This window comes from Rhynchophorus ferrugineus, unplaced genomic scaffold (assembly GCF_030347505.1).
Source record: "Rhynchophorus ferrugineus isolate W39M unplaced genomic scaffold, kcgeb_rfMv2 rfM7, whole genome shotgun sequence".
NCBI lineage: Eukaryota > Metazoa > Arthropoda > Insecta > Coleoptera > Curculionidae > Rhynchophorus > Rhynchophorus ferrugineus.
In genome coordinates, this window is record NW_027472586.1 from 18,379,161 (window position 1) to 18,406,959 (window position 27,799).

General features: G+C 33.8%; 3 protein-coding genes and 1 long non-coding RNA gene across 4 annotated transcripts in view; all 4 read left to right on the plus strand.

Moving 5' to 3' along the window:
• Positions 1 to 27,799, plus strand: part of LOC143199680 (uncharacterized) — a 769,697-nt gene that overhangs the window by 159,153 nt on the left and 582,745 nt on the right. The gene's annotated exons all lie outside the window — the stretch shown is intronic.
• LOC143200203 (uncharacterized) lies at positions 11,402 to 13,431 on the plus strand. The gene is made up of 4 exons (XM_076410604.1): positions 11,402 to 11,723; positions 11,784 to 11,902; positions 12,187 to 12,682; positions 12,785 to 13,431. The coding sequence occupies exons 1-4, from the start codon at positions 11,402 to 11,404 to the stop codon at positions 13,429 to 13,431; spliced, it is 1,584 nt and encodes a 527-aa protein (XP_076266719.1).
• LOC143199492 (uncharacterized) lies at positions 11,425 to 17,591 on the plus strand. Its single transcript, XM_076409327.1, has 4 exons — positions 11,425 to 11,510; positions 16,356 to 16,700; positions 16,761 to 16,879; positions 17,164 to 17,591. The coding sequence occupies exons 2-4, from the start codon at positions 16,628 to 16,630 to the stop codon at positions 17,437 to 17,439; spliced, it is 468 nt and encodes a 155-aa protein (XP_076265442.1). The 5' UTR covers positions 11,425 to 11,510; positions 16,356 to 16,627; the 3' UTR covers positions 17,440 to 17,591.
• LOC143199491 (uncharacterized) lies at positions 13,882 to 15,923 on the plus strand. Its single transcript, XM_076409325.1, has 2 exons — positions 13,882 to 15,552; positions 15,789 to 15,923. Exon 1 carries the CDS (start codon positions 14,087 to 14,089, stop codon positions 15,461 to 15,463), a length of 1,377 nt encoding a protein of 458 aa, XP_076265440.1. The 5' UTR covers positions 13,882 to 14,086; the 3' UTR covers positions 15,464 to 15,552; positions 15,789 to 15,923.

The window sequence follows — 27,799 nt, forward strand, 5'->3', positions numbered from 1 at the left end:
AATAAATAACGGTCACATAATGTAAACACCACTATTTCATTTCGTTTTACCTCCATTCACCGAGCCATATCTATTTACCCTAAACAACGTTTGATGGTTTATTAATTGTAATTATTATTATTAATATTTTCAAGACTTTTGCAGATATTTAACAAACAGGCAAACTTTGTAGACTGATTCTGTTACAAGTTCGGATGCATCAGACAACATTCTATATATTTTTAACCAAAATAAAATAAAAATAATAAAAATAAAAACACTGTCTCAATATAAAACGAATGTACAAACTACGATATGATGTTATTTTGGATAGGCTTAAATCAAATTTCACTGTAACCTGATATTCGATATTCAATAACACTGTAACATAATATTCTGACTTGTAACAAAAAATGAACATGTAGCTGATATTTTAAGAAACAAAAACATATAATGTGATTACAACAGGAGTAGAAATAATCATTTATATATTAATCAGATGTATAAATTATATTAAATTAATGGCAATATTATATGTTTTATATTTGTTCTGATAATACAATTTTTTTGTTACAGGTTTTTAACATTACGCTGCCATGAGACATAAAATTAACAAAAGTTAAAAGCAGAGACAATTCATTTTATTTTAACAATATTCAAAATGATTATGATAAATTACATTATAATTGCTTTAAACTAAATTTACCTTTGTAATTATTTTAACACCTTTATAATCAGTAAGTATATATTAATTCATTAGTCTAATATAATATGAATGCATGACGCATCATATGAATACGAACCGACCGCTGAGGCTTGCTCTGGAACGATAGGTTGGACTGGGTTATATGGGACTGCCTCTGGGTTTAACAATACACTAAACTAAAATCTCCTCACAGTTAACCCCTGTGGATTGCTACTGCTACTGCATTATATATGGGGATATGGCACCAGTCAACGGGGCAGCCGTTATTGGTCACGAAGACTTGACGAAAGTGCAGCTAGTGACACAAGTGCTGTCGTATGGGGGCAATAGTTATGACTCCTGTGGTGGATGAGGTTGTAATAGCCTGAAAAAAATAGGCGAGAAGTGGTGAAACGCTGCAAAGCTCCCAGCATGTCAACCAGCTCGCGAACAATTACCTATTCAGAAGAACTTCAGTTGAGTTGTTGTTTGTGAACGAATTGAGAATATGAAGCGCTTGATTTCTCGATTGTCAGTTTCCCTGTAAATTTGATTATTTTTGACGAACCTTGGAGCGTTTAAAATTCTCCTGAAGAGCTTATTTTGGAAAATTTGAAGGCGTTTTACCTGGTTGTTAAATAAGGCTGAGCCTAGAGCAGAAACTTGATATACGCCAGGGTTTTTTTAACTCATATGTACTTATATATGTTACACTTTTATTATTTACTTATATTATATTTGCAACACTCCTATTAAATATATTTTTCCACAATTTTTGAATAATGCTTATACGCCTCTAAGATAAAATGTATTAATGGTATGTTATTCAATTAGAATAGATCAGAATTCTTCTACCTAAATAAATAACTATATAAACACAAAGATAATATAAGCCTATGAATTTAAATTTACCATTAGCTTATATTACTTGCAAATAAAGCTGTAGGAAGTAAAATTTTGTAACAAAATAGAATAGAATGACTCTAAATATCAATTTTAAACGAACTATTTACAAAATACCCATGCTCATTTTAATCCAATCGCATTCACCGAGGTCGACTTTACGTGTCGTCTTTTTTTACAGTGCTCTAGGTCGAGCTGGGCTTTCCTTTTATTAAAATACAAATTACGAAATACTGTCTTGCATGAATTTTAAATACAAAATACTGTATTTAAAGTAGTTTTATTTAATGCCCAACCTTTTAATCAGTAAACGAAGAACTTTATTTCATACACACTAGATTTTTAACTGAAATATCGACAAAAGGCTCTTGTTGGAAAATGTATAAAACTTGCTAAAGAAAACATTGTTCTATAGGGTATGGTCAGTACAAATTTATGTTATAATGTATAACGACGTGTATTGTATTTGGACAACATGATGGTAAAGGTGGTGAAGGAGAGTAATCTTACTTCTGTTTTCATTTAGAAAGCTGACTAACTCTAACCCCATTTTTGATATCTATAGTTGATCACTGTCTACTCGCAAAAACAATAAAATTTAAGTAGGTTGGTAACACAACACCAATATGGCTTTATTCACTTCAGGTGACAATTTGAAAAAACTTATGAAATCTTCAAAAACATTACCTTTGATGGTAGCTTTACATGTATCACTTGTTACCTGGACGCTACTGATTACCGCGAAATAATTTCCTCCAATTAAAATTGGCAGATCGCTACAGCACTCACTGTGAATCAAGTCATCGTCACTGTACGAACAAATGGAAGACATTTCATCAACCATGATCACTTTTGTACGAAGAAACTTAATTAATACACAAAATTTTCGTGAAAATAACCTTTTAGGTATAAAAATGACAATTAGCAAAACACTTGACTAATTGACGTATACATATACAGTGTTGACAACTTTAAAAAAGGACATATTTAGTGATTTGAGCCATTTTTCTTAGGACAGCTATGGAGTGTTATTTCCAGCGAAGCGTTCCAGAGGACAGAAAAAAACCTATACATCCATGCCTATATAAGTTTCGATTGGCAGAACTGCACATGCGCATTTGTTCTAATCTAGCCAAAGACATTTGATAACTACGCGTCCTTTTCTATATACGCCTTGTTGTTTAACACAGTTGTGGTTAGAATTCTTGTTTAAGTTAATTTTGTAATTACATTTTGTTGAGGTAATATAATCATTTCATAGGCAAAAAATTTGCTTCAAATAATGCGAAAATAAGTGTATTAGGTATGAATTATTAGTAAAATATTAAAACTATTTCTAATTTTACAGATATTTAAAACATATTTCGAATCAACGCAAATATAGCAATAGAATCTTTGAACAATGTATTAAAAATTCACTAAGAAAGAATGCTAGAGTGTCAGTTGAAAAACTATTATATTCGTTAAGTGATTTGGTAGATTCAATAATTTGGAAATGGATTTTGAACATTGAAAAACCAAACGCTAGTATCTATTAGGATCGTATAATTATTAGGGCCCATAAGAGAGCAGAACGTGCAAAATATAAGCGTAAAATACATATACAGTTAAACAAAATTCAGGCAAATGTGAAGTCAAATATTACTACTAAATATACAATTTAAATATCAATCAAATCTGCGAGAATGGTTGTAAAACTTTGCATTATCCAGTGTATAAGATTTGTGTGTATTGGAATGTCTGTAGCTGTCCAGAGTATATGATAAAGAATACTCTGTACTCTGTGTAAGTATACATGTATGCAAAGACAATGGACACTAATTCTTTTGCAGTTAATGCGTTAAAGTTTTAGTGCTAGTGCTAGCGGAGAGAAGACACTCATTAAATTGCAAGACAAGAAATTAGAAAAATCATAACAAAAAAACACACAGTGAGAAGCAGAAGGAGCAAATGAAGAAAAGAGCATCGATAACAGAATAGACAATGTACCTACAGATTCGAAATCAGTTTGTAGGAATGTTCGTCGGGTTGGTCGGTCGGTCGAAATGTGTGGCTGCCGCTGCGATTATTTGTCAGAACACTCACTACTATTTTTGGAAGGAATTTGCAGGGGAACTAAAAACACTGGTTGAATCAAAGTTGTTTATTCTAACTTACGATTGATACATGTGGTCGATGGGAGAATTGACAGGATATTAGGTTAAGGTGAAGGAAGTACGGTAGCGCTGTGGAAGTGGTACTGTTACAAGGGGACGGTGATAAGAAAAAAGAGCGAGACGTCGTCGTGATGGCCTTTTATACTCCAGAACTGCATGGTACCAATCCACCGGAGTTGCCAACCTTTGTAGTTGTTGATGGTGAATTGGTGGTGACCTAAAGGGTCGTGGCGGTCGCCACAAGTTAATCGAGAATCTCAAATGAAAACTGTTAATAATATAGAGGTGGTGCTTATACATTATACAATTATAATAATATAGTGATTATTATTTATATGGTTTATGTGTATGTTTCTGAATGTGTATTGTTTATATTACATTTTCTTTGTTTATTTTAGAGGTTATATAACCTAAAGAAATAATAAATCACAAAGCCTCATAGCCTATGTTATTTACACTATACTGAAAATTCATGACACTTCGTTTAAACATTTAGCTTACTTCTTCCTTTGAAATATCTGTAAAATCCGAAAGATATAATAGTAATAACAAGTAGACAAACAACAAATAACAAATAGTTCATTCTTACCTTTACTACAGTCTTCAAATAAGTTCTGTTTCCATATTATTTAATACAAAAATATATCCTTTGATCTGTAGGAATGTTCGTCGGGTTGGTCGGTCGGTCGAAATGTGCGGCTGCCGCTGCGATTATTTGTCAGAACACTCACTACTATTTTTGGAAGGAATTTGCACGGGAACTAAAAACACTGGTTGAATCAAAGTTGTTTATTTTAACTTACGATTGATACATGTGGTCGATGGGAGAATTGACAGGATATTAGGTTAAGTAGAGGAAGTACGGTAGTGCTGTGGAAGTGGTACTGTTACCAGGGGACGGTGAAAGGAAAAGAGAGCGAGACGTCGTCGTGATGGTCTTTTATACCCTGGAACTGCATGGTACCAATCCACCGTCGTTGCCAACCTTTGTAGTTGTTGATGGTGAATTGGTGGTGGCCTTAAGGGTCGTGACGGTCGCCACAGATCCATAACAATCTACAAAATTAATGTTATAAAATGATAATATTTTACTCATAATTCATACCCTGTACACTTATTTTCACATCATCTGCCCCTAATTTTGCCTACGAAATAATTATATTACCTCAACAAAATGTAAATACAATATTAACCTAAAAATGACTTCTAATCACAACTGTGGTAAACGACATGGCGTATATAGAAAAGGATGCGTAGTTGTCAAAAATATCTGGCTAGATTAGAACAAGTGTACATGTGCAGTTCAGCCAATTGAAACTTGTATAGGCATGGATGTATAGGTTTTTTACTATCGTCTAAACGTTCCCACTCACAAGACCGCTAAATGTATTTATGTTCAAATGAATTTAGAAGCCATAAGTATTAGAAATGCTAATTACAAAATACCTTAGCGTCAAATAGCTTACAGGAACCAAATTCGTATTTGTATTGCGATGATTATTTTAATTATAAGCATTTCAAATGCTTCCCAACTCCAGTTATCGATTTATCGATAATTTGAGTTTAATGTTATAAAAACTAATCGTACTAAAATTACTAAAAACACCATAAATAGCAATTAAAAAATGTTTAAATACTGTGAAAGCCACAAATATATAAGGAATACTTTTTTGCAGAAGTAGATGTTATTTCCAAATACCTTTTTGATGTTATTATTTATCTGTCTGTAAGTATTATAGTTACTATTTATGGACAATATTCATTTTATTATTTTTGTATCTTTTTGTCGTTTTGACGGGTGTCGACATTTGGCGACTATAATATAGTACGGTGTTGATATAAAGGGGACGGGGACAGACATAAAGTGTACATATAAAATAATAAATTAATGAATTAACAAAATTAATAATACAAACAAGGGGCTAAACGTATAGATAGCGTATATACAATTTAAAAATGAAACAAATACAGAACTATAAACAGAACCGTAACAAAGTAGAGGTTTTATCCAGACAGCACCCATACTGAAGTGGTAATGGTTATTTGGTCAGTAACACTAAACTTAGCACAGGCTAGATTCTATGGAGAAAATCGATTTCTCGAAGAAATCCGAGGAGTCTGTCCGCATTTTCTCATGTTAATGAATTTCTAAAACTTTGCAGCCCATACTTAGTTCTAATCTGTATGAGTCGTGAACACACGTTCAGTATATAGTAGACTGAAATAGGGGCACGGTGACAAAACTCACACTGAGCAGGCGGGCTCGAAGGCATCAAGTGACCGTGCGAGAAACGACAGTGGCCCAATCTTAGTCGATTCAAATCTACGGCCTGGTGACGAAGGGAAGGAAAGCTAAGAGAGGAGAAAAAACAACTTTAACATCAAATAGCCTGTTGTGGTTGGCCTCCTGGGCCCAACGACATTGTACTTTGTTATTTATTAAACAAGAAACAAATGGGATAAGGTCAGTATGGACAGAAACATCCGTGAAGGGGAGGGGAGAGGTGGCTGCCGATGAAGAAGGGATCCACAGTGAACTAATGCTGATCCCATTCAGACAGATGGTTGACCTTCTGTTCCAGGGAACATTCGAGAGCATTTCAGGAGTTGGTCAGGATTAGCCATCCTTTGAAGGATTGTGTTGTAATGTAGGATAAAGCTTTGAATATAGCGAAGAGATCAGTGGTCAATACTGAACCCTGTTTAATGAGCTTGAAACAAAATGTCCAGTTGTCCAAGATAAATGCACTGCCGACGAGATTTGGAGCCGTCGGTATAGTTATATGTGTTTGCGGTCAGGGTAAGAGTAGAGAAGGTCACAGAACTTGGACCCAATAAGGTGAGGACAAGGTCCTCTTTAATAAAATTGGCATACAGATATATTTATGATCGGGGTAGTGAAGGTCCAATGGGAAAAATCGAGGTAGTGGACAAGGAGGGGATGCAGCAAGCCAATTCCAGCGCTGGAAATTAGATCAGCAATTTTTGTAATTATTAGTATTATTAATTATTAAATTATCCAAATAAAATGTACCTTATAATTTAGACCAGATCTGCTGCTGTGCTAGTTAGGAGTCTTGGAGTTATTTAACCCAAGTAAATTTGAATATAAGAAATTATGAATTTTTTTGTAGGCGAAAATTGTCGATAGTTCTAACTTTACCGTAACGAAAAAAACTTTTTTTTAATCTAAGATTAATATTTGGAGCATAAATAGCGGCGAAATTTACGATACCCGGTGTATTTAGAAAAAAAGGAACAGACGTTATTTTTCTAGAATTAAAGCTGAGATTTATTGCCTTAATAAATGTGAAAATATTAGATGGCGCACGCGAATCAGTGGCGTGCTATATAATATCCCATTTTCGTCGCAATAACGTGCAATTTTCCTACGATGTTCCCTATATTATTTGCCTCAATAGACAGTGATATATTAGTTTAATACGAAGCGGGTTTTAACCGAAATCATTGTTTATATTTTAAAATAATAACTTAAGCTAGATAAGAAAACGATTTCTCGTTATTATATATAATACGTGGTGTATGTATGAAAATATGTTGCGATATTTTAACTACAGAGGATGTATTGGGACTATATATTTTTGGTTCATAATATTGTACATCGTCAGCTATAACTTACTACACCAAGCGGCGTACAGATTCCACCTTGCATAATTCCTAATCTTTTGTGGCTATTCTGGAATTATCTCAATTTTAACTTCTGCCCAAATACTAAGGTATGGCCCAGCCAGGCTGGCACAACTTGTGTAATAATTTTTCTCACCCACAGTTGAGTAAAAAAGAGTATGGCGACTGCTCCAAAAAGCGCAATGCGATTACGAATCCCTTTATCATGGAAACTAAACCGCTAAATAAGTAGCACTCATAAAACCTGGACACTTAATAGGAAGAATATGGTATGGTAGGGATAATAATCGTGATCGTGATAAAAATCCTTTTACCAACTAGGGGTTTATCTGGACGGGACTTACAGTTTAACATGGGCTCCAATCTAAGGTCCTTGGCATTAAGCCTACCGACTGGCGAGTGATCAACTTAGAAACAATCTCAGAAGACATCCGGTCTTACCCAGTCTGGTTACTGACGTGATTGGGATTATTTTCCTTATCGGATTTTAGACTGCTTCCTAGAACAATCACAAATATTAAACAATGACAAACATAAATTTACGACCATGCCCCAGCAGGATTGGAAACCGCAACTATCGCAACAGTAGGTAGACCGCCCTGTCGCCTTTGCCACTGCTCCAGTTTAAATAAATATTTTTTATACACAATTTATTCATATCATTTTGTCAATACCCTTTGCATGCTATAGAGTCTGTGTAACTCTCTGATGATAAGAATAGGCTAAATGTCTCTAAAGAATTAATCATAACTCAATGCTTTATAATAAGAATAAATTTTGAGAGATTATTAAGAATACATTTATTTTAAAATAAAAAGTGTGATTACTAAGAGTTTACCAGAAACAGAAACATAACATTTTAAAATTACTCATGTCAAATAAAACACCTGTAAGAAAAGTAACGAAACATTGACGTAACTTATCGTTTTTTAACCTTCATTTCCGTATTCCACCGTTTGAAAATTATAGCGCGCTTCGATGTTATTTGGATTATTTATACTATATTTCACAGTTAAAAATTGGGTTTGTACAGCAAATGAAAAGAAATGAAAAACTGGAAATGAAAAACATCTACCTTCAAAAGATCTCTTATATCTCTTTTTGGCTTTCTTGGAAGATTTACCATCACAGATCTTTTTTGAATATATTTCTTTATTAGCTCCATGCCCAATGGACATATTTATTTGCCCTCAGTATTAGAATTGCATTTAGCCCAGCAATATTCAAAAGAAGATAGAATAATGTCAATGGCCATTTATTATTCTTCCTTAACGTAGTATATATTTTAACTTTTTGTCGACTTCATCGACACCGCTTTTCGTTTTTTTGTAAAAAGGTACTAATCTTGGCTGACGCTTTTAATTTATAGTTTCATCGATTTAACCTGCACAATGAAGTGCAGGTGCACAGTGCTATAGATCTTTTTTGTGCACGTACGACACCAGTGGCCGTATCAAAAATTCCAAATCGACTTTAATATTCAGGTAGGTTTCATAAGTTAAATAATTCATTCCTTTTTTGTTCTTACGCATCACACCTACAACAGAAAACTTAGGATTTCTTGCCCAATTGTCCACCAAAGGAACACTCGTGTAACAATTCTCAATCGTTAGATTTAGTCCTGTGTCAGGAATTGATATAATTAGCCTTTGCATCTGCACTACGTCTGTTACAGCATTAATCAACTAGTACAGATCTTCTCGTTGCTTGCCGGCATATAGCTCCATATTGAGCAGATAAAACATAGAAGCGTCATATATAGATATTATACTCCGTATTTGTCGAGCTTGTGTGTGTAGTTTGTCGGGTCTAAATAATTTATGTTACTTAAAATAGTATTAGATCACATTAGAATGGTCTTATTTCTGTTAATAAATTATCGATGTTCAAACTATACCAAATGGTTTGAGCCTTGAAATATTTAACATTTTGTTTTGCATTTCTGTAACATTTTGCGGACTTGGAACGAAAATACACAACTTGCTTGGACTTTTTATTATACACTAATATATTGGGTATCCACACACCAAGGATACACACTAGATTGTGTAATTATGTATGTGAAAGCAAAATTATAAAAATTATATATAAAGACGTACCTTGCAACCAAAACAACTAGTTCACGAGCAGAATTTGAGCTTTTTAGCGCGCATTTAAAATTGCACTATTTCGAACGTCAATTTTTCTTCCAAAATCACCAAGCTAATTCACCACATAGGGAACATTAGTCTGGAGCAATGGATATTCCGATTTGCCGTTGATATTGATGAATGAATGACCAGGAAACATAGTCCCCATAATTTCTTCCTCTTTGGATTATCGTAGCGGACTACTTTCCCTAACCAGTGACAATGCGATGCAACATTTATTCTGATTTTGCCGTTGAAGCAACATTTCACACATGATCAAAGGCCTTTCCATGCTTCTTGGCTTCAATTCATACGCCGAAAAATATCCATGCTTTTGAATCATTCCCATAGCCTGCAGGAGATTGTGAATGGTTTCTTGTGTTACACCCAACAACTCTGCATATTTTTCCTGCTTTTGATCATCATCCGATAATGCCTCAGAGTCCTACTCACTTTTTTTGCTGTTTAGAATGCTCTTTCTCTACGATATCAAAGAACCACTTTTGAAATGTCGAAAAATATAGAACGAATTTTATTATGTGGGCGTAAATAAAAAATATAGATTATTTTTAAAGGATAATTTTTTTAGTTACAAGAAAATATATACACAATTAAAACAAACGTCATGTAAAGTACTTACAACAACTTTAAATCAGTCGTATAATTATTAAAGGAGTTATCGGCCAGGTTGATTAACAACGGCGATGATATTGATAATTAAGGCCAATTGACTGGTAATTGAATGTGTACGTCGGTCTGTTGAGTTTTCCATGCCGATAGTGATAACAATGCTTAAACGAGTCATTAGAGAATAATAATGAAAGAAAATAGCGCTATCTGATAGCAATGACAAACTATGCTTGGATAAATTATGACATGTGCACACGGTACGAATTGATAGCACGCAATGTATCAGCTTATGTCCTAACACTAACGTGTAACGTGATCAAGGGATAACGCACGAGATCTATTGTCACTAAGGTTTGTAGGCCTCGCTAACATTAAGCTGTATTTTTAAAATAAATAAACAAATGAACAAATGAACAATACTGTTACTAGTGCACTCACTTCGCCAGCTCCAACTATGATGGACGTGCAATGAGTACAAGGGAGAAATCTAAAAGCCACACGCTAGATAAACCGCCATCAAGAGCCGGTAGAAAACACTTTCATTGGCGTTTATGTATGATTCAAATTATCCATAGATCATAACTACACATCAGAAACTTTGGCCACTTTGGCATTAGCCTCTGGTTTATAAGATACCTACAATTTATACTTACAGTTGCGACCATAAAACTATTATCATTGATTTATAGTGATTAGGAGTTATAATCTTATATATAAAAATGAATCGCAAAATATGTTCCTAAGCGCATAACTCAACAACGCCTGGACCAATTTGGCCAAATCTTTTTTTAAAATGTTCGTTGAAGTTCAGGGATGGTTTTTACGGCGAGAAAAATTAGAATTATTGCTGGAAAAACCCTAAAAATAGCCCTTTTTGTTTGAATTTGTTTCGTGTATCAGTTGACAATTCATCTGTCATCTGTCAAAAGTCATCTGTAACAGACAACTTTTTTTTTTTTAATTTGATATGACTTGAACTCAAATCCTTTTAATCCGTACGAATTGTTTTATTTATTTAAAATTTTTTATTTGTTTAAAATTTAATTCAAATTTTAAATAAATAAAACAATTCGTACGGCTTAAAAGGATTTGAGTTCAAGTCATATCAAATTTAAAAAAAAAGTTGTCTGTTACAGATGACTTTTGACAGATGACAGATGAATTGTCAAGTGATACACGAAACAAATTCGTATATCGTGTTTTGTGCAGAGTGTTTAGTTAGTTAGTGTTTGTTTAGTTCGTGATTAGTGAAAAAATAATTTATATTTGATATGCCTCCTATAAGACGAAGCAATTTAGGTAGAAGAACCAGAAATGCTATAAACCAAGCTAATTACCGATCTAATCGTACTGCACAAGAACGTGACGACGGAAATGAACGTGAAAGAATTCGGATATCACAAACGCGTGAAGCGCGAGCGCGACATTCAACTAATAATCGCGCAAGTTTGAATCCAGCTGCTTTCAGTTACGATGTGTCAATTGACTACAGTAACTACCAATGTGTTGTTATTGGTTCTATGAACTTGGTTTGCTCACACTGTAAGGCATTAAAATACAAAAACGAAGCCAATGGATTGTGTTGCGCAAATGGTAAAGTGAAATTGATACAATTGGATCCACCACCAGAACCATTGTACTCATTGGTTTCAGGAATAGGAACAGATTCTATACACTTTTTGACACATATTCAACAATATAACAATTGCTTTCAAATGACTTCATTTGGGGCAACAAATGCAGTTCGGGAAAATTTTATGCCAACTTTCAAGGTATGTATTATAGCAGTTACTCATAATTATTTTAGCGAACAAAATTTTCTGTCACCAAAGTTAAGATGTGTTACTAATCTTCAATTTCTTAATCATTACGAAATATATCACTTAGTCATCATATTATATGGTGATTCAGTTTCAGTGACACTTTTATTATATTTTATATTTGATAGATATTAGTTAAAACTAAATATATACTTTTTAAGATCAAATATTATTTAAGTTTGATCATTGACAATCCATTAATTTATACCACACCATAATATTTTTTTTATTTACAGATACAAGGGCAAATATATCACAGAGCAGGTTCACTGTTACCAGTGTCAGATAGCGACAACAAATTCCTGCAAATTTATTTTATGGGCAATTCACCACAAGAAATTGATCTGCGTTGTGCACATAACAATTTAGTAAAAAGGTCTATTGTAGAACAATTACAAACTTTATTTCATCAACACAATCAATTGATTATATTGTTTAAAACTGCCCTGGATCTGATGCCATCCGATAATCACAAAATTGTAATCAGAGCTGATAAAACACCTGCAGGTCAACATACAAGACGTTTTAATGCACCAACTATTGATGAAGTTGCTATCGTTGTAGTTGGAGAAAACTTGGAATCCCGTGATATTGTTTTACATCGTCGGAATTTTCAATTACAACCTATAAAGGAAACACGCCGCTCATATGATGCACTGCAATATCCCATTATATTTTGGCAAGGTGAAGATGGCTACGATTTATCAATAAAAATGATAAATCCCATTACAGGTAACTAAAATATTAGTTTAGCTATGGCGATAATATCTCAGTCACTATATTATGTATTTTAATTTTATATTTGAATGTTATTAAAACAAAATCTGTTTACAGGTTCTGAAACCAACAAAAAAGTCAGTTCAATGAACTATTATTCATACCGCCTAATGATTCGGGAAAATGCAGATAATCACATATTGAAATGTCGGCGATTATATCACAAATATGTTGATGACATGTATGTTAAAATTGAAACGGAGAGATTAACATTCATCAGGTTGAATCAAACCAAACTCCGATCTGAAGAGTATATTCACCTTCGAGATGCGATTAATACTGATGGAAATGCACAGAATGTCGGTCGGATGACTATTCTTCCAGCAACATACATCGGAAGCCCTCGGCATATGCACGAATATGCTCAAGATGCCATGTCGTATGTTCGTCATTATGGTACAGCAGATTTGTTCATCACATTTACATGCAATCCGCAATGGATAGAAATTAAGCAGGAGTTATTACCTGGGAAATCATCCATTGATCGTCATGATATTACAGCCAGAGTCTTTAGACAAAAGTTGAAATCTTTAATGAATTTCATCGTAAAACATAATGTGTTTGGTGAGACACGCTGCTGGATGTATTCTGTGGAGTGGCAGAAACGAGGATTGCCACATGCACACATTTTGATTTGGTTGGTTGAAAAGATAAGGCCAAATGAAGTTGATGCAGTGATATCAGCTGAAATCCCTAATCCCTAAAGTAGATCCTGGATTGCATGAGGTAGTTATCAAAAACATGATACATGGTCCCTGTGGAACTCTTAATCAAAATTCACCGTGTATGATGGATGGTAAATGTTCAAAACGATATCCACGGACATTAATATCGGAAACAATTACTGGTAATGACGGTTATCCATTGTATCGTCGCAGATCGACAGCAGACAATGGAAAATCAACAATTGTCAAATTAAATTAACAAGATATTGAAATAGATAATCGTTGGATTTTTCCATATTCACCCATTTTATCAAAGACATTCAAAGCACACATCAACGTTGAATCTTGCCATTCAGTGAAATCGATTAAATACATTTGCAAATATGTAACCAAAGGGAGTGATATGGCTGTGATTGGAATTGGTGCAGAGAATTCTAATGATGAAGTTACCCAATATCAAATGGGCCGCTATGTCAGTAGTAATGAAGCAGTTTGGCGAATATTTTCTTTTCCTATTCATGAGAGACACCCTTCTGTTGTTCACTTAGCTGTGCATTTAGAAAATGGACAAAGAGTGTATTTTACAGCACAGAACGCAGTACAAAGAGCTGCTCAGCCACCATCTACTACATTAACCAGTTTTTTTGAGACATGCCAAAACGATGATTTCGCACAAACATTGCTATATTCTGAAATGCCAAAATATTATACCTGGAATCAATCCTCAAGGAGATTTACACGACGGAAACAAGGAAAACCAGTTCCAGGATATACAGATGTATATTCCACCGATGCGATTGGCCGGATTTATTCAGTACATCCAAGCAATGATGAATGTTTTTATTTACGACTGCTATTAGTCAATGTACGTGGCCCAACATCATTCCAACAGTTACGAACTGTTGATGGTGAATTGTGTGGATCCTACAGAGAAGCCTGTCAACGTTTGCAATTGCTTGAAAATGACGCTCATTGGGATCAAACTCTCAATGATGCTGTAATATCATCACACGCTCATCAAATACGAACATTGTTTTCTATAATCATATCTACATGCTTCCCATCAAACCCAATTGATTTGTGGATGAAGTACAAAGATTATATGTGTGATGATATTTTGTATCAAATACGGAATAGAATGGGAAATCCAAATATACAAATCAGTGAAGAAATTTACAATGAAGCATTGATTTCAATTGAGGACATGTGCTTGATAATGTCAAACAAACTATTAATTCAATTAGGCCTGACCGCGCCCAATCGTCCAATGCATGACGCTTTTAACCAAGAGTTGCATCGAGAAAGACTGTATGATCTCAACGCTTTGAAAGAATTAATTCAAACAAATCTTCCACTGTTAAATGAACAACAGAAGTATGTATTTGAAACTCTTATGAAAGTAACAAATGATGAAACTGGAGGGATTTATTTCTTAGATGCACCTGGTGGTACAGGAAAAACTTTTTTTATTTCATTAATATTAGCAACAATTCGCTCACAAAATAAAATTGCACTTGCACTCGCTTCGTCGGGAATCGCAGCAACTTTGCTTGAAGGTGGTCGAACAGCCCATTCAGCACTAAAATTGCCATTAAATATGCAAAGCAATGAAACTCCAACCTGCAACGTTTCGAAGAACTCTGCAATGGCAAAGGTTTTGCAGCAATGTAAATTGATTGTTTGGGATGAATGCACGATGGCACATAAAAAATCTTTGGAGGCTTTAGACAGAACCTTAAAAGATCTACGTAGCAATAATAACCGATTTGGTGGTGCAATGATTTTATTAGCAGGAGATTTTCGTCAAACATTGCCAGTGATTCCACGATCAACGCCAGCTGATGAACTCAATGCATGTCTAAAGTCCTCCAATTTGTGGAAACATGTTAAAGTACTTCATTTAAGCAAGAATATGCGTGTCGAGTTGCAAAATGACCAATCTGGAAACATATTTTCTAAACAACTCATTGACATTGGTAATGGCAAATTTCCTATAGACATGTTGACGGCTTGCTTTTGCTATGACTATAAACAAGTCCCAGGGGCAATCATTAAGTGTTTGTGGTATTAATCTAGAAAACCCATGTTTCTCACATGGTCAATTGTATGTTGCCTGTTCCCGTGTTGGAAAACCATCAGATTTGTTTATCTATGCGCCAGGTAATCAAACAAAAAACATCGTATACCACAAAGCAATATAATGATAATAATAATAATAATAATTATGATTCACATGATTAACAATAAAGCGATTACTTACTTTTCAATCCTTATATATGTTTTATTTAATTATTTTTTATTCACAACGCCCTATCACCAGGGTGATGGTTCTGTTCAGGAGAATTTTTTAAAATACGTAGGCACAAAAACTGCCACATTACAAATCTTTTTGACAGGACGAAGTCTGTCGGGTCAGCTAGTCTTATATATAAAAATGAATCGCAAAATATGTTCCTAAGCGCATAACTCAACAACGCCTGGACCAATTTGGCCAAATCTTTTTTTAAAATGTTCGTTGAAGTTCAGGGATGGTTTTTACGGCGAGAAAAATTAGAATTATTGCTGGAAAAACCCTAAAAATAGCCCTTTTTGTTTGAATTTGTTTCGTGTATCAGTTGACAATTCATCTGTCATCTGTCAAAAGTCATCTGTAACAGACAACTTTTTTTTTTTAAATTTGATATGACTTGAACTCAAATCCTTTTAATCCGTACGAATTGTTTTATTTATTTAAAATTTTTTATTTGTTTAAAATTTAATTCAAATTTTAAATAAATAAAACAATTCGTACGGCTTAAAAGGATTTGAGTTCAAGTCATATCAAATTTAAAAAAAAAGTTGTCTGTTACAGATGACTTTTGACAGATGACAGATGAATTGTCAAGTGATACACGAAACAAATTCGTATATCGTGTTTTGTGCAGAGTGTTTAGTTAGTTAGTGTTTGTTTAGTTCGTGATTAGTGAAAAAATAATTTATATTTGATATGCCTCCTATAAGACGAAGCAATTTAGGTAGAAGAACCAGAAATGCTATAAACCAAGCTAATTACCGATCTAATCGTACTGCACAAGAACGTGACGACGGAAATGAACGTGAAAGAATTCGGATATCACAAACGCGTGAAGCGCGAGCGCGACATTCAACTATTAATCGCGCAAGTTTGAATCCAGCTGCTTTCAGTTACGATGTGTCAATTGACTACAGTAACTAACAATGTGTTGTTATTGGTTCTATGAACTTGGTTTGCTCACACTGTAAGGCATTAAAATACAAAAACGATGCCAATGGATTGTGTTGCGCAAATGGTAAAGTGAAATTGATACAATTGGATCCACCACCAGAACCATTGTACTCATTGGTTTCAGGAATAGGAACAGATTCTATACACTTTTTGACACATATTCAACAATATAACAATTGCTTTCAAATGACTTCATTTGGGGCAACAAATGCAGTTCGGGAAAATTTTATGCCAACTTTCAAGGTATGTATTATAGCAGTTACTCATAATTATTTTAGCGAACAAAATTTTCTGTCACCAAAGTTAAGATGTGTTACTAATCTTCAATTTCTTAATCATTACGAAATATATCACTTAGTCATCATATTATATGGTGATTCTGTTTCAGTGACACTTTTATTATATTTTATATTTGATAGATATTAGTTAAAACTAAATATATACTTTTTAAGATCAAATATTATTTAAGTTTGATCATTGACAATCCATTAATTTATACCACACCATAATATTTTTTTTATTTACAGATACAAGGGCAAATATATCACAGAGCAGGTTCACTGTTACCAGTGTCAGATAGCGACAACAAATTCCTGCAAATTTATTTTATGGGCAATTCACCACAAGAAATTGATCTGCGTTGTGCACATAACAATTTAGTAAAAAGGTCTATTGTAGAACAATTACAAACTTTATTTCATCAACACAATCAATTGATTATATTGTTTAAAACTGCCCTGGATCTGATGCCATCCGATAATCACAAAATTGTAATCAGAGCTGATAAAACACCTGCAGGTTAACATACAAGACGTTTTAATGCACCAACTATTGATGAAGTTGCTATCGTTGTAGTTGGAGAAAACTTGGAATCCCGTGATATTGTTTTACATCGTCGGAATTTTCAATTACAACCTATAAAGGAAACACACCGCTCATATGATGCACTGCAATATCCCATTATATTTTGGCATGGTGAAGATGGCTACGATTTATCAATAAAAATGATAAATCCCATTACAGGTAACTAAAATATTAGTTTAGCTATGGCGATAATATCTCAGTCACTATATTATGTATTTTAATTTTATATTTGAATGTTATTAAAACAAAATCTGTTTACAGGTTCTGAAACCAACAAAAAAGTCAGTTCAATGAACTATTATTCATACCCCCTAATGATTCGGGAAAATGCAGATAATCACATATTGAAATGTCGGCGATTATATCACAAATATGTTGATGACATGTATGTTAAAATTGAAACGGAGAGATTAACATTCATCAGGTTGAATCAAACCAAACTCCGATCTGAAGAGTATATTCACCTTCGAGATGCGATTAATACTGATGGAAATGCACAGAATGTCGGTCGGATGACTATTCTTCCAGCAACATACATCGGAAGCCCTCGGCATATGCACGAATATGCTCAAGATGCCATGTCGTATGTTCGTCATTATGGTACAGCAGATTTGTTCATCACATTTACATGCAATCCGCAATGGATAGAAATTAAGCAGGAGTTATTACCTGGGAAATCATCCATTGATCGTCATGATATTACAGCCAGAGTCTTTAGACAAAAGTTGAAATCTTTAATGAATTTCATCGTAAAACATAATGTGTTTGGTGAGACACGCTGCTGGATGTATTCTGTGGAGTGGCAGAAACGAGGATTGCCACATGCACACATTTTGATTTGGTTGGTTGAAAAGATAAGGCCAAATGAAGTTGATGCAGTGATATCAGCTGAAATCCCTAATGTACAAGTAGATCCTGGATTGCATGAGGTAGTTATCAAAAACATGATACATGGTCCCTGTGGAACTCTTAATCAAAATTCACCGTGTATGATGGATGGTAAATGTTCAAAACGATATCCACGGACATTAATATCGGAAACAATTACTGGTAATGACGGTTATCCATTGTATCGTCGCAGATCGACAGCAGACAATGGAAAATCAACAATTGTCAAATTAAATTAACAAGATATTGAAATAGATAATCGTTGGATTGTTCCATATTCACCCATTTTATCAAAGACATTCAAAGCACACATCAACGTTGAATCTTGCCATTCAGTGAAATCGATTAAATACATTTGCAAATATACAAAGCAATGAAACTCCAACCTGCAACGTTTCGAAGAACTCTGCAATGGCAAAGGTTTTGCAGCAATGTAAATTGATTGTTTGGGATGAATGCACGATGGCACATAAAAAATCTTTGGAGGCTTTAGACAGAACCTTAAAAGATCTACGTAGCAATAATAACCGATTTGGTGGTGCAATGATTTTATTAGCAGGAGATTTTCGTCAAACATTGCCAGTGATTCCACGATCAACGCCAGCTGATGAACTCAATGCATGTCTAAAGTCCTCCAATTTGTGGAAACATGTTAAAGTACTTCATTTAAGCAAGAATATGCGTGTCGAGTTGCAAAATGACCAATCTGGAAACATATTCTCTAAACAACTCATTGACATTGGTAATGGCAAATTTCCTATAGACATGTTGACGGCTTGCTTTTGCTATGACTATAAACAAGTCCCAGGGGCAATCATTAAGTGTTTGTGGTATTAATCTAGAAAACCCATGTTTCTCACATGGTCAATTGTATGTTGCCTGTTCCCGTGTTGGAAAACCATCAGATTTGTTTATCTATGCGCCAGGTAATCAAACAAAAAACATCGTATACCACAAAGCAATATAATGATAATAATAATAATAATTATGATTCACATGATTAACAATAAAGCGATTACTTACTTTTCAATCCTTATATATGTTTTATTTAATTATTTTTTATTCACAACGCCCTATCACCAGGGTGATGGTTCTGTTCAGGAGAATTTTTTAAAATACGTAGGCACAAAAACTGCCACATTACAAATCTTTTTGACAGGACGAAGTCTGTCGGGTCAGCTAGTAATTAAATAAATAAATAACGGAGAATGTTCAGAATAACTTGATAACTGAACAGATAAATGAGTAGATAACTGAATAGATGAATGAATAGATAACTGAATAGATAAATTAATAGATAACTGGATAGATAAATGAATAGATAACCGAATAAGTATATGAATAGATAAATAAATAGTTAAATGAATAGAATTAAAATAAAAAGAAAACTGGAGTACTCTGTGAAAAACTCACCATTTTGAACACTCGAGTTGTGCAGCATAAATCACTGTATAACCGATACGATTGAAAAGCCTAATTACCCTGACGGTCACGGATGCAAAAATGAACTTTCATAGAGCTCGAAAATCCCTTGGGTACTCTTAAGTTATCATATTTGGCAAATGCAATTCGAGGAGAGGGCTAAACATGTTACCAATTATGACAATTGTTTTTGGTGCTGGGTGTCTGCAAGGGTGGCAGATCCCAATCGAGCACCAATCGAGGTGACAACCTGGCTCTTTCAGTTTATTTACCGCTATTTCCATTTTCCCAGAAACATAGAACACAACAATAAAATATCAACTTACCCTTGGGATTTCCAACTCCTCGAACCATAGCTGTTTCCTTTTTGTTCGTTCTTTTAGAGATGAATTTAAAAAACTATATTAAAAAATAATTCGCTTTTACAAGCATTTTTGTCTTTAAGTAAAGTACATATTCCTGCGAATGGCATTTACTCGGTACAAATTCGGACATTTTCCTCGCATTGATAAACATGTTTGTTCAACTTCGTTTAGAAAAGTGAAGTGGAGTGTGTCACTGAGGCTTCAACTTGAAATTGGTCACAAATATACCCCAGACGATTTAATATTCAGCAAGAACATCTGTTGTAAACAAAATAAAACAAATCCGGAACATTAATTAATGCGGCCTTTAATTGTTACATAATAATTGATTTTCTAGGTAAATTACACTCACATAGAGTTTGTAAATGTCTATATATAATTTAATATAGTTTCCATTCAATTACGTAAAGCGCCAACGGAAATTTATGGTAAAATTATTTATTATTGATATTGAAACGATTAAAAGTTAATTTGTATTATATATTATGAAATTATCTATGTAGACATCTGGTTATTATAATTATAATCAGGAGAATTATTCAAATATATTGTATAATCATTTTTATTTTGGTTTGCAACTTTATCAATTTGAATAAATTTAATAATATATATGTACTAATGTACTTTTGTACTATAAAATGCACACATACTTTTTATTTAAAGCAACATTTGTGGTTTTTATATTTGTTACCATTATATGAAAATTCCTAAATATATATAATTGGTACCATTTTCGAAAAATAGATAAAATTCCTTAACATGTTGGGGTATACGGAAATATTCACCATAAGATTTTCTGAATCATTTACAGAAAAATAGGATTAGAAATGAAGTTTGGATACTTGGGTTTCACATCCAATTAGCAATACGAAAGAAAGCATAACAGTACTGAAAAGCAAAACTAATGATTATAAATGACAAGAATGGTGCTGAGAGAAAGATCATGGTAGAAACCCCGAGAAGCTTTATAGTTGAAAGTTCGGCTTGATGACAAGGAATAATTTAAGTTCTTGGTGAGATTTAATTACTTGGCATGAACTGCATTGCCAAACGATCACTTCAATTTTCTATGGTTAAAAACCAATGGTATTGAAGCAGCCGATTGCAAAACTAAACAAATATTATAGGTGGATTTTAGTCGCATCAACCTCCTGTGGTGATTTTGGTTTTGGAACTGCGATTTTCAGCATTAAGATAGCTGACTGATGAGTAACCTGTTCAAGACTAGCCCAGAAGTCATCCGGTCTTACTTGTGTGACTAGTAGCCTATGAACATTTACAATTCACACCAAGTCCGCGCCCAGGTGGCACTCAAACACAGGTCTTTCAAAGCAGTTATTAAAATCACAAATACGTAAAATATTGAAATAACGTGTTTATTTCCGTGCTTGCTGTAGTTTTTAGTTGTAAATGAAATGTTTGAATTAACTCAGTTATATTCATTTACTAGAAATATTTATGATATATTTCAACACTGTTGAAATATTGCCAACATGAGGCAGACAATAATACAAACACTAAAGAAACTGTAATCAGAATTAAGGATAACCAAAATCATCTTTAAAGATTATATTCATATATTGTTAATTGAGTAAATAGTATAACCATTTAACTTTTATAGGGTTTATAATATTCACATGAAGATTGGCCTATATTATAAATATGCTTATCTTCGGTTTTATATAACAGTGTGCGAGAGATATGCATTGCGGGAAAGTCTAAAGCGAATGTCATGTACAATAATAGAAATTTATTGATAGTGATATATAATCAATTCAAAACAGTAAGGCCACCTGTGTCAATATGTGTTGGTCTAAAGTTATAAATTCACTTTACAGTCGGACATTATTATCCTTCTCATTTTATTCTATTTAAAAAGGGATAGAATGCTGTTAGAAAAGTCCGATCATGTAACCGAAAGAGCCTGCCAATGTTGTCCGTTTGTGAAACGGCTGCAAAATTCTTCAAAATATTATAATTACGGTTTACAAACGTTGTTTTAACGCTTTATTTTAATAAATTGCCAATCGCCCCGGTTTTTATTGAAAATAATTTTAAGCGTTACAGCTGCACTGAATATTAGTACGGGCACGGTCTCTAAATATCTCAAGAAATAAAAAATGATATAATCTTAAATGCATCAAAAAGAAACCGTATTTATGCGAAACAGGTGACGAATCAAGATCAGCTTGTTTGAACAGTAAGTAGTTTTTTCAATCGAAACATAATTTAATACAATTCAGAGAAAATCTGGAGAGTATCCATAAAAAGCCAAAACATATACAGCTGTTTGGCGGATATAAAACATCTTTTCATATACTGTTGGGTAATATAGAATATAAGTGGTATAAACATAACCCCCGAAGGGGTTTAATGGAATTTAAAAAAAATTTTCAGAATGGTACATTGGGTCGTTCATGGTAAGATGATAATAAATATAGTGTAAAGACGACAAAAGTTGATGCAAAAAGGTAAACGTTGGAATAACTATCGATTAGGTTTTGTTAGTCATAACATTTATTAATAATTCATTTCAGACATATATTTATTCATGCTGTAAATAGGAATACTTTTATCCCTGGTGCAGAATTAATATTTTCCTCTAAGTCCAAGGGTGACTACCATGGATAAATGAGCCATAACTTGTTTTTGTAGCAGTTTGAAAATCAGCTTTTAAAGAACGTGGGGAAACCATCAGTTATTGTTATGTACAGTGCACCTTATCTACAATATATATAGTATACTGGTGGGGAAAATCCCAACAAGTGCATCAACAAAGGCTGCAATTAAGGAATGGCTTAAAGTACATAAAATAAGTTTCGAGGAAATCATGTTAATGAACTATTTCAAATTGTTACTCGGTATATATGAAATATTTAATTGCAATCTATGTAATTTACTTTTTCAGAATTAAAACTGAGAAAAGATACATGGCAGATCAGATAGCTGAACGTTATGGACACAGAGCGTTATGTCTTCCTCCCTATCACTGTATATTTAAATCCAATTGAATTGATATGGGGTATAGCAATAGATATTCAGGTCGAGAAGAATATTCAAATCAGAACTGTCTGGATTTATGGAAAGAGGTACTGTCGAAAATAACACCTTCGGTTTGTGTATGCTCGATCAGACACATTGAAGAAGAAATTGACAAATGGTAAAATCTTGAGCAAGTTTTTGATAGTTTATAAATAAACAGTTTAGCTGTTAACATATTAGTGTTTCTGAAAGGTCTGTATACAATTAATATACTTTAATTGTAGGAAATTGCATTATAGAGTATGAAAGCTTTCTGAGCATGTGTGTTATTGTTCAGAATGTACATGAAAATTTGGTTAACTTGTATGAGGAGGGAAAAAAATGTAACTGTTTTGCAGATATGGCAAATGCATTAAGGAGAATGTAGTGATGTTAGTGATGTAGTTTTATCAAGAGAGATGTATACACAGAGTAACAGGACAAACTAAAGTGAAATATAGTAATATCATAATGACTTTACAAGGATAAATTGCATCGAAGGAACCAAGAACTAAGCGTGAAACATAAATATGCTCTCCAATGATTAAAATACATTAATCAAATATACAATTGTTAATTAGGTGGATTAGGTCTTCGGGGGATAATACTACATAAAAAAACGCGCCTAGAGCTCTGCCTATACTAGTGTGGAAAAAAGTTCAATGTATATATAATAAAACTCTAACTTATAAATTATTGTTGCTGTATAATTATTTGTAGTTTTAAGTTCTCCCATAGTTCAGTTCCAACCTTCGTAGGGTGAAGACGTATTTTCAATACGGTCCAAGCTATAAAAAGATACCTTTCTTTAAAAAAACCCAGTATTTTATTACGGTTATTTAATTGAGTGTTAAAAACGCATAACAGACGCGGCTATCCGTCTCTCAGTGGACCTAAAGTGTAGTGAATACGAGTTTACGTGACCAGACAAAAGGACTGCATCTCATTTTTATTAGTGTTTAAAATTATTTCATCTTATTTTACAACAGTCCTTTTGAAATTCATTTATAGTATTTATAGTAAAAAACTAGTGCTAAAATAACGTAAGTGGAAAATGAAGTGCGTGAAATAAACAATGTATTTATTTTATTTTTTTTATCCTCTGGAAGTAAATTAAATAAAATATTAAAAATTAAAAAATGGCAAACCATAGTGATTCAACCAAATCACCTGCACACTTTGATATAAGATTAGAACAAACAGCAATAACGCAAACTCCACCATCAGAATGGACTACAGTCATTAACAAAAAACGATTGAGAAGTCCAGAAGAAGAAATCGCGAGGAAACAAACAAGAATCAGTGACTATTGGTTGCAGAAACCGATAGAGACAAAAAACAGTTTTAGCAACCTGTCGGAAGAAATTGAAGAGAACATACAACCAAGCCCTGAAAAAGTTGTTCCCAAACCACCACCAATAACAGTCTATAAGGTAGGAATAATAAAAAACATCCATGACTTATTGAAAACCATTACTACGAACTACACAATTAAAACAGTGAGCTATGAAACAATTAAAATCCAATTGTTCGAAGCGGATCACTTTAAAGTTCTTATAAAAGAATTAGATGAAAGAAACACCCAATACCATACATTCAGGCCAAAATCCGAGAGAACATTTAAATTCGTATTAAAAGGATTACATCACGGGACGGACTTTAACACCATCAAGGTAGCACTAGCAGAAAAAGGCCACGAGGTCGTAAATATTCACAATATACGACATCACACGACAAAAAAACCTCTGCCTATGTTTTATATAGACATAAAACCTAATGGAAACAATAAGGCGGTGTATGAAATCACCAAATTGGAAAATAATATTATTAAATGCGAACCACCACATATAAAAAGAATTATACCACAATGCACAAGGTGTCAAGCGCACGGGCACACAAAGACTTACTGTCGCAAATCATATAGATGCGTAAAATGTGCAGGAGAACATAAGACAGGAGATTGTACTCGTAAAGTTCGCGATGAAAAAGTGAAATGTGTTAACTGTAATGGAAATCATCCAGCGAACTACAAGGGTTGCGCAGTTCACAAGCAACTACAGCAGAAACTCTATCCTGCCTTAAGGGAAAAAAGGCATCAACAAAAACAATCCACTACTACCAATCTACCACTACCCACCAGAACAAGTCAACCAGACATAACTTATGCCCAAATAGTTGAAAATGGTTCAGCACAAAAACGAGAGACAATATCTCAACCTACTGAAACTAGCAACATCTCAAGATTAGAAAATATGATGGCCAAACTAATGGATCAAATGAGTACGATGCTTGGTCTACTCACAACCGTCGTAAGCAAACTTGCCTAATGCCTGAAACCAATAGCTACAAAATCGCCGTCTGGAATGCCAATGGGCTCCAACAACACGCCAGGGAACTAAAAATGTTCGTAAATGAACAAAATATTGACATTATGATGGTTTCCGAAACACACTTTACGGACAAGAATTATCTGAAAGTTCCTAAATATAAGCTTTATCATACAAATCACCCTGATGATAAAGCACATGGAGGTACAGCCATAATAATTCGAGATGATATAAAGCATTTCGAAAAAGAAAAATTCCGCAAAGACTACCTGCAAGCCACCAGTATAACCATAGAGGAAGCCCATGGACCATTAACAATTTCTGCGATTTATTGCCCACCCAAACATAACAACAAGGCAGAACAATTTCAAGAATTCTTCAGTACGCTAGGTAATAGATTTATAGCAGGAGGAGATTATAATGCAAAACATTTAATGTGGGGTTCAAGAATAATAACCTCAAAAGGTAGAGAACTGCTTAAAGCCATAAGGAAAGATAACTTACAACATATCTCTACTGGTGAACCAACATATTGGCCTTCAGACAGAAATAAAAAACCAGATACAATAGATTTCTGTATTACAAAAAATATTGATCCAAAAAAGTGTCAGGCAGAATCATGCTTCGACCTGTCTTCTGATCATTCACCAATAATAGTAACAATTTCTTCAAAAATTACCATCAAAGATAAACCCCCTTCTCTGTGCAATAATAGAACTAACTGGCCCTCATTTAGAGAAAACTTAGACCAAAATATCTCTCTAAATTTACCGTTACAAACTGAAATGGATATAGAAATAGCAGCAATAAATCTTACAAAAAATATACAGGAGGCAGCATATTCCGCGACTCCCAACAGTGAAACATTTCCAAGAAAAAATACACAGATATCATGTACAATACAGAAAAAGATAGCAGAAAAAAGAAAGTTACGACGAAATTGGCAACAGCAAAGGACTGAAGAGAATAAAAGAAAATTTAATAGGGCCATAAAAGAGCTGAGAGATCTAATCCAAATTGAACAGAACCAAGGCATTCAAGAATACCTAGAAAACTTGACATCAACTGAGGCTACAGACTATTCGTTGTGGAAAGCAACAAAAAAGCTTAGGAGATCCCAGCAGCATAACCCACCTATTAAAACAAGCGAAAATAATTGGGCGAGAAGCAATAAAGAGAAGGCCGACATTTTCTCAAAACACTTAAAAAATGTTTTTAAACCTTTCCAGTCTCAGCTACATAAAGATGACGAAAATAAAATTACTAGCTTTCTAGATTCGCCATTTCAAATGGATTTACCGCACGAGAAATTAACGGTCAAAAAAGTTAAACATACAATAATGAGAGAGATTAATATTAAAAAAGCTCCTGGTTATGACTTAATTACTGGCAAAATTTTAAAAGAACTATCAGAAAAGGCTATAAAACTATTAACATATATATTTAATGCTATGCTACGAATTAATTACTTCCCTAGTATCTGGAAAGTAGCTAAAATATTAATGATACTTAAACCAGGAAAAATACCAGAAGATGTGACCTCCTACCGACCTATAAGTTTATTACCAATAATCTCGAAAGTTTTCGAGAAATTATACATAAAAAAACTAAACTATATAATAGAAAAAAGAAAAATTATTCCAGAACATCAGTTTGGCTTTCGCAATAAGCATGGGACCATAGAACAAGTGCATAGACTTGTAAACCAAATAAACGCTGACCTAAATGCCAAAAGATATTGTTCGGCTGCTTTCCTAGACATATCTCAGGCTTTTGACAAAGTATGGCATACGGGCTTGCAGGTTAAACTAAAGAAACTTCTCCCTCATCCGGACTATCAGCTACTAAAATCTTATCTCACTGACAGACATTTTATTGTAAATCAAGGCGATGAATATACCGAACTAAATCCCATTTATTCAGGAGTTCCGCAAGGTAGTGTACTGGGTCCAGTACTGTATCTTCTGTATACGGCTGATCTGCCCACCACAAAAATAACTACTGTGGCAACATATGCAGATGATACAGCAATCTTAGCATCCCATGAAGACCCAGTCACAGCATCAATAAACCTACAAACCCACCTGGAGCAAATACAATTATGGTTGAAGACATGGCGCATTAAAGCCAATGAATCAAAATCCACGCATATAACGTTTACCCTGCGTAGAAGAACATGTCCACCAGTAAATATCAATCATCGTCAACTCCCCCAAGCAGAGCATGTTAAATATCTTGGTATGCATTTAGATCGACGCCTAACCTGGAAGAAGCAC

Coding starts and splice junctions, on each gene's coding strand:
- LOC143199491 (XM_076409325.1), top strand. CDS start 14,087: ATGCCAAAATATTATACCTGGAATCAATCCTCAAGGAGATTTACACGA.
- LOC143200203 (XM_076410604.1), top strand. CDS start 11,402: ATGCCTCCTATAAGACGAAGCAATTTAGGTAGAAGAACCAGAAATGCT. Junction 11,724..11,783: donor TGGATTGTGTTGCGCAAATG/GTAAAGTGAAAT, acceptor CATTGGTTTCAG/GAATAGGAACAGATTCTATA. Junction 11,903..12,186: donor ATTTTATGCCAACTTTCAAG/GTATGTATTATA, acceptor TTTTATTTACAG/ATACAAGGGCAAATATATCA.
- LOC143199492 (XM_076409327.1), top strand. CDS start 16,628: ATGAACTTGGTTTGCTCACACTGTAAGGCATTAAAATACAAAAACGAT. Junction 16,701..16,760: donor TGGATTGTGTTGCGCAAATG/GTAAAGTGAAAT, acceptor CATTGGTTTCAG/GAATAGGAACAGATTCTATA. Junction 16,880..17,163: donor ATTTTATGCCAACTTTCAAG/GTATGTATTATA, acceptor TTTTATTTACAG/ATACAAGGGCAAATATATCA.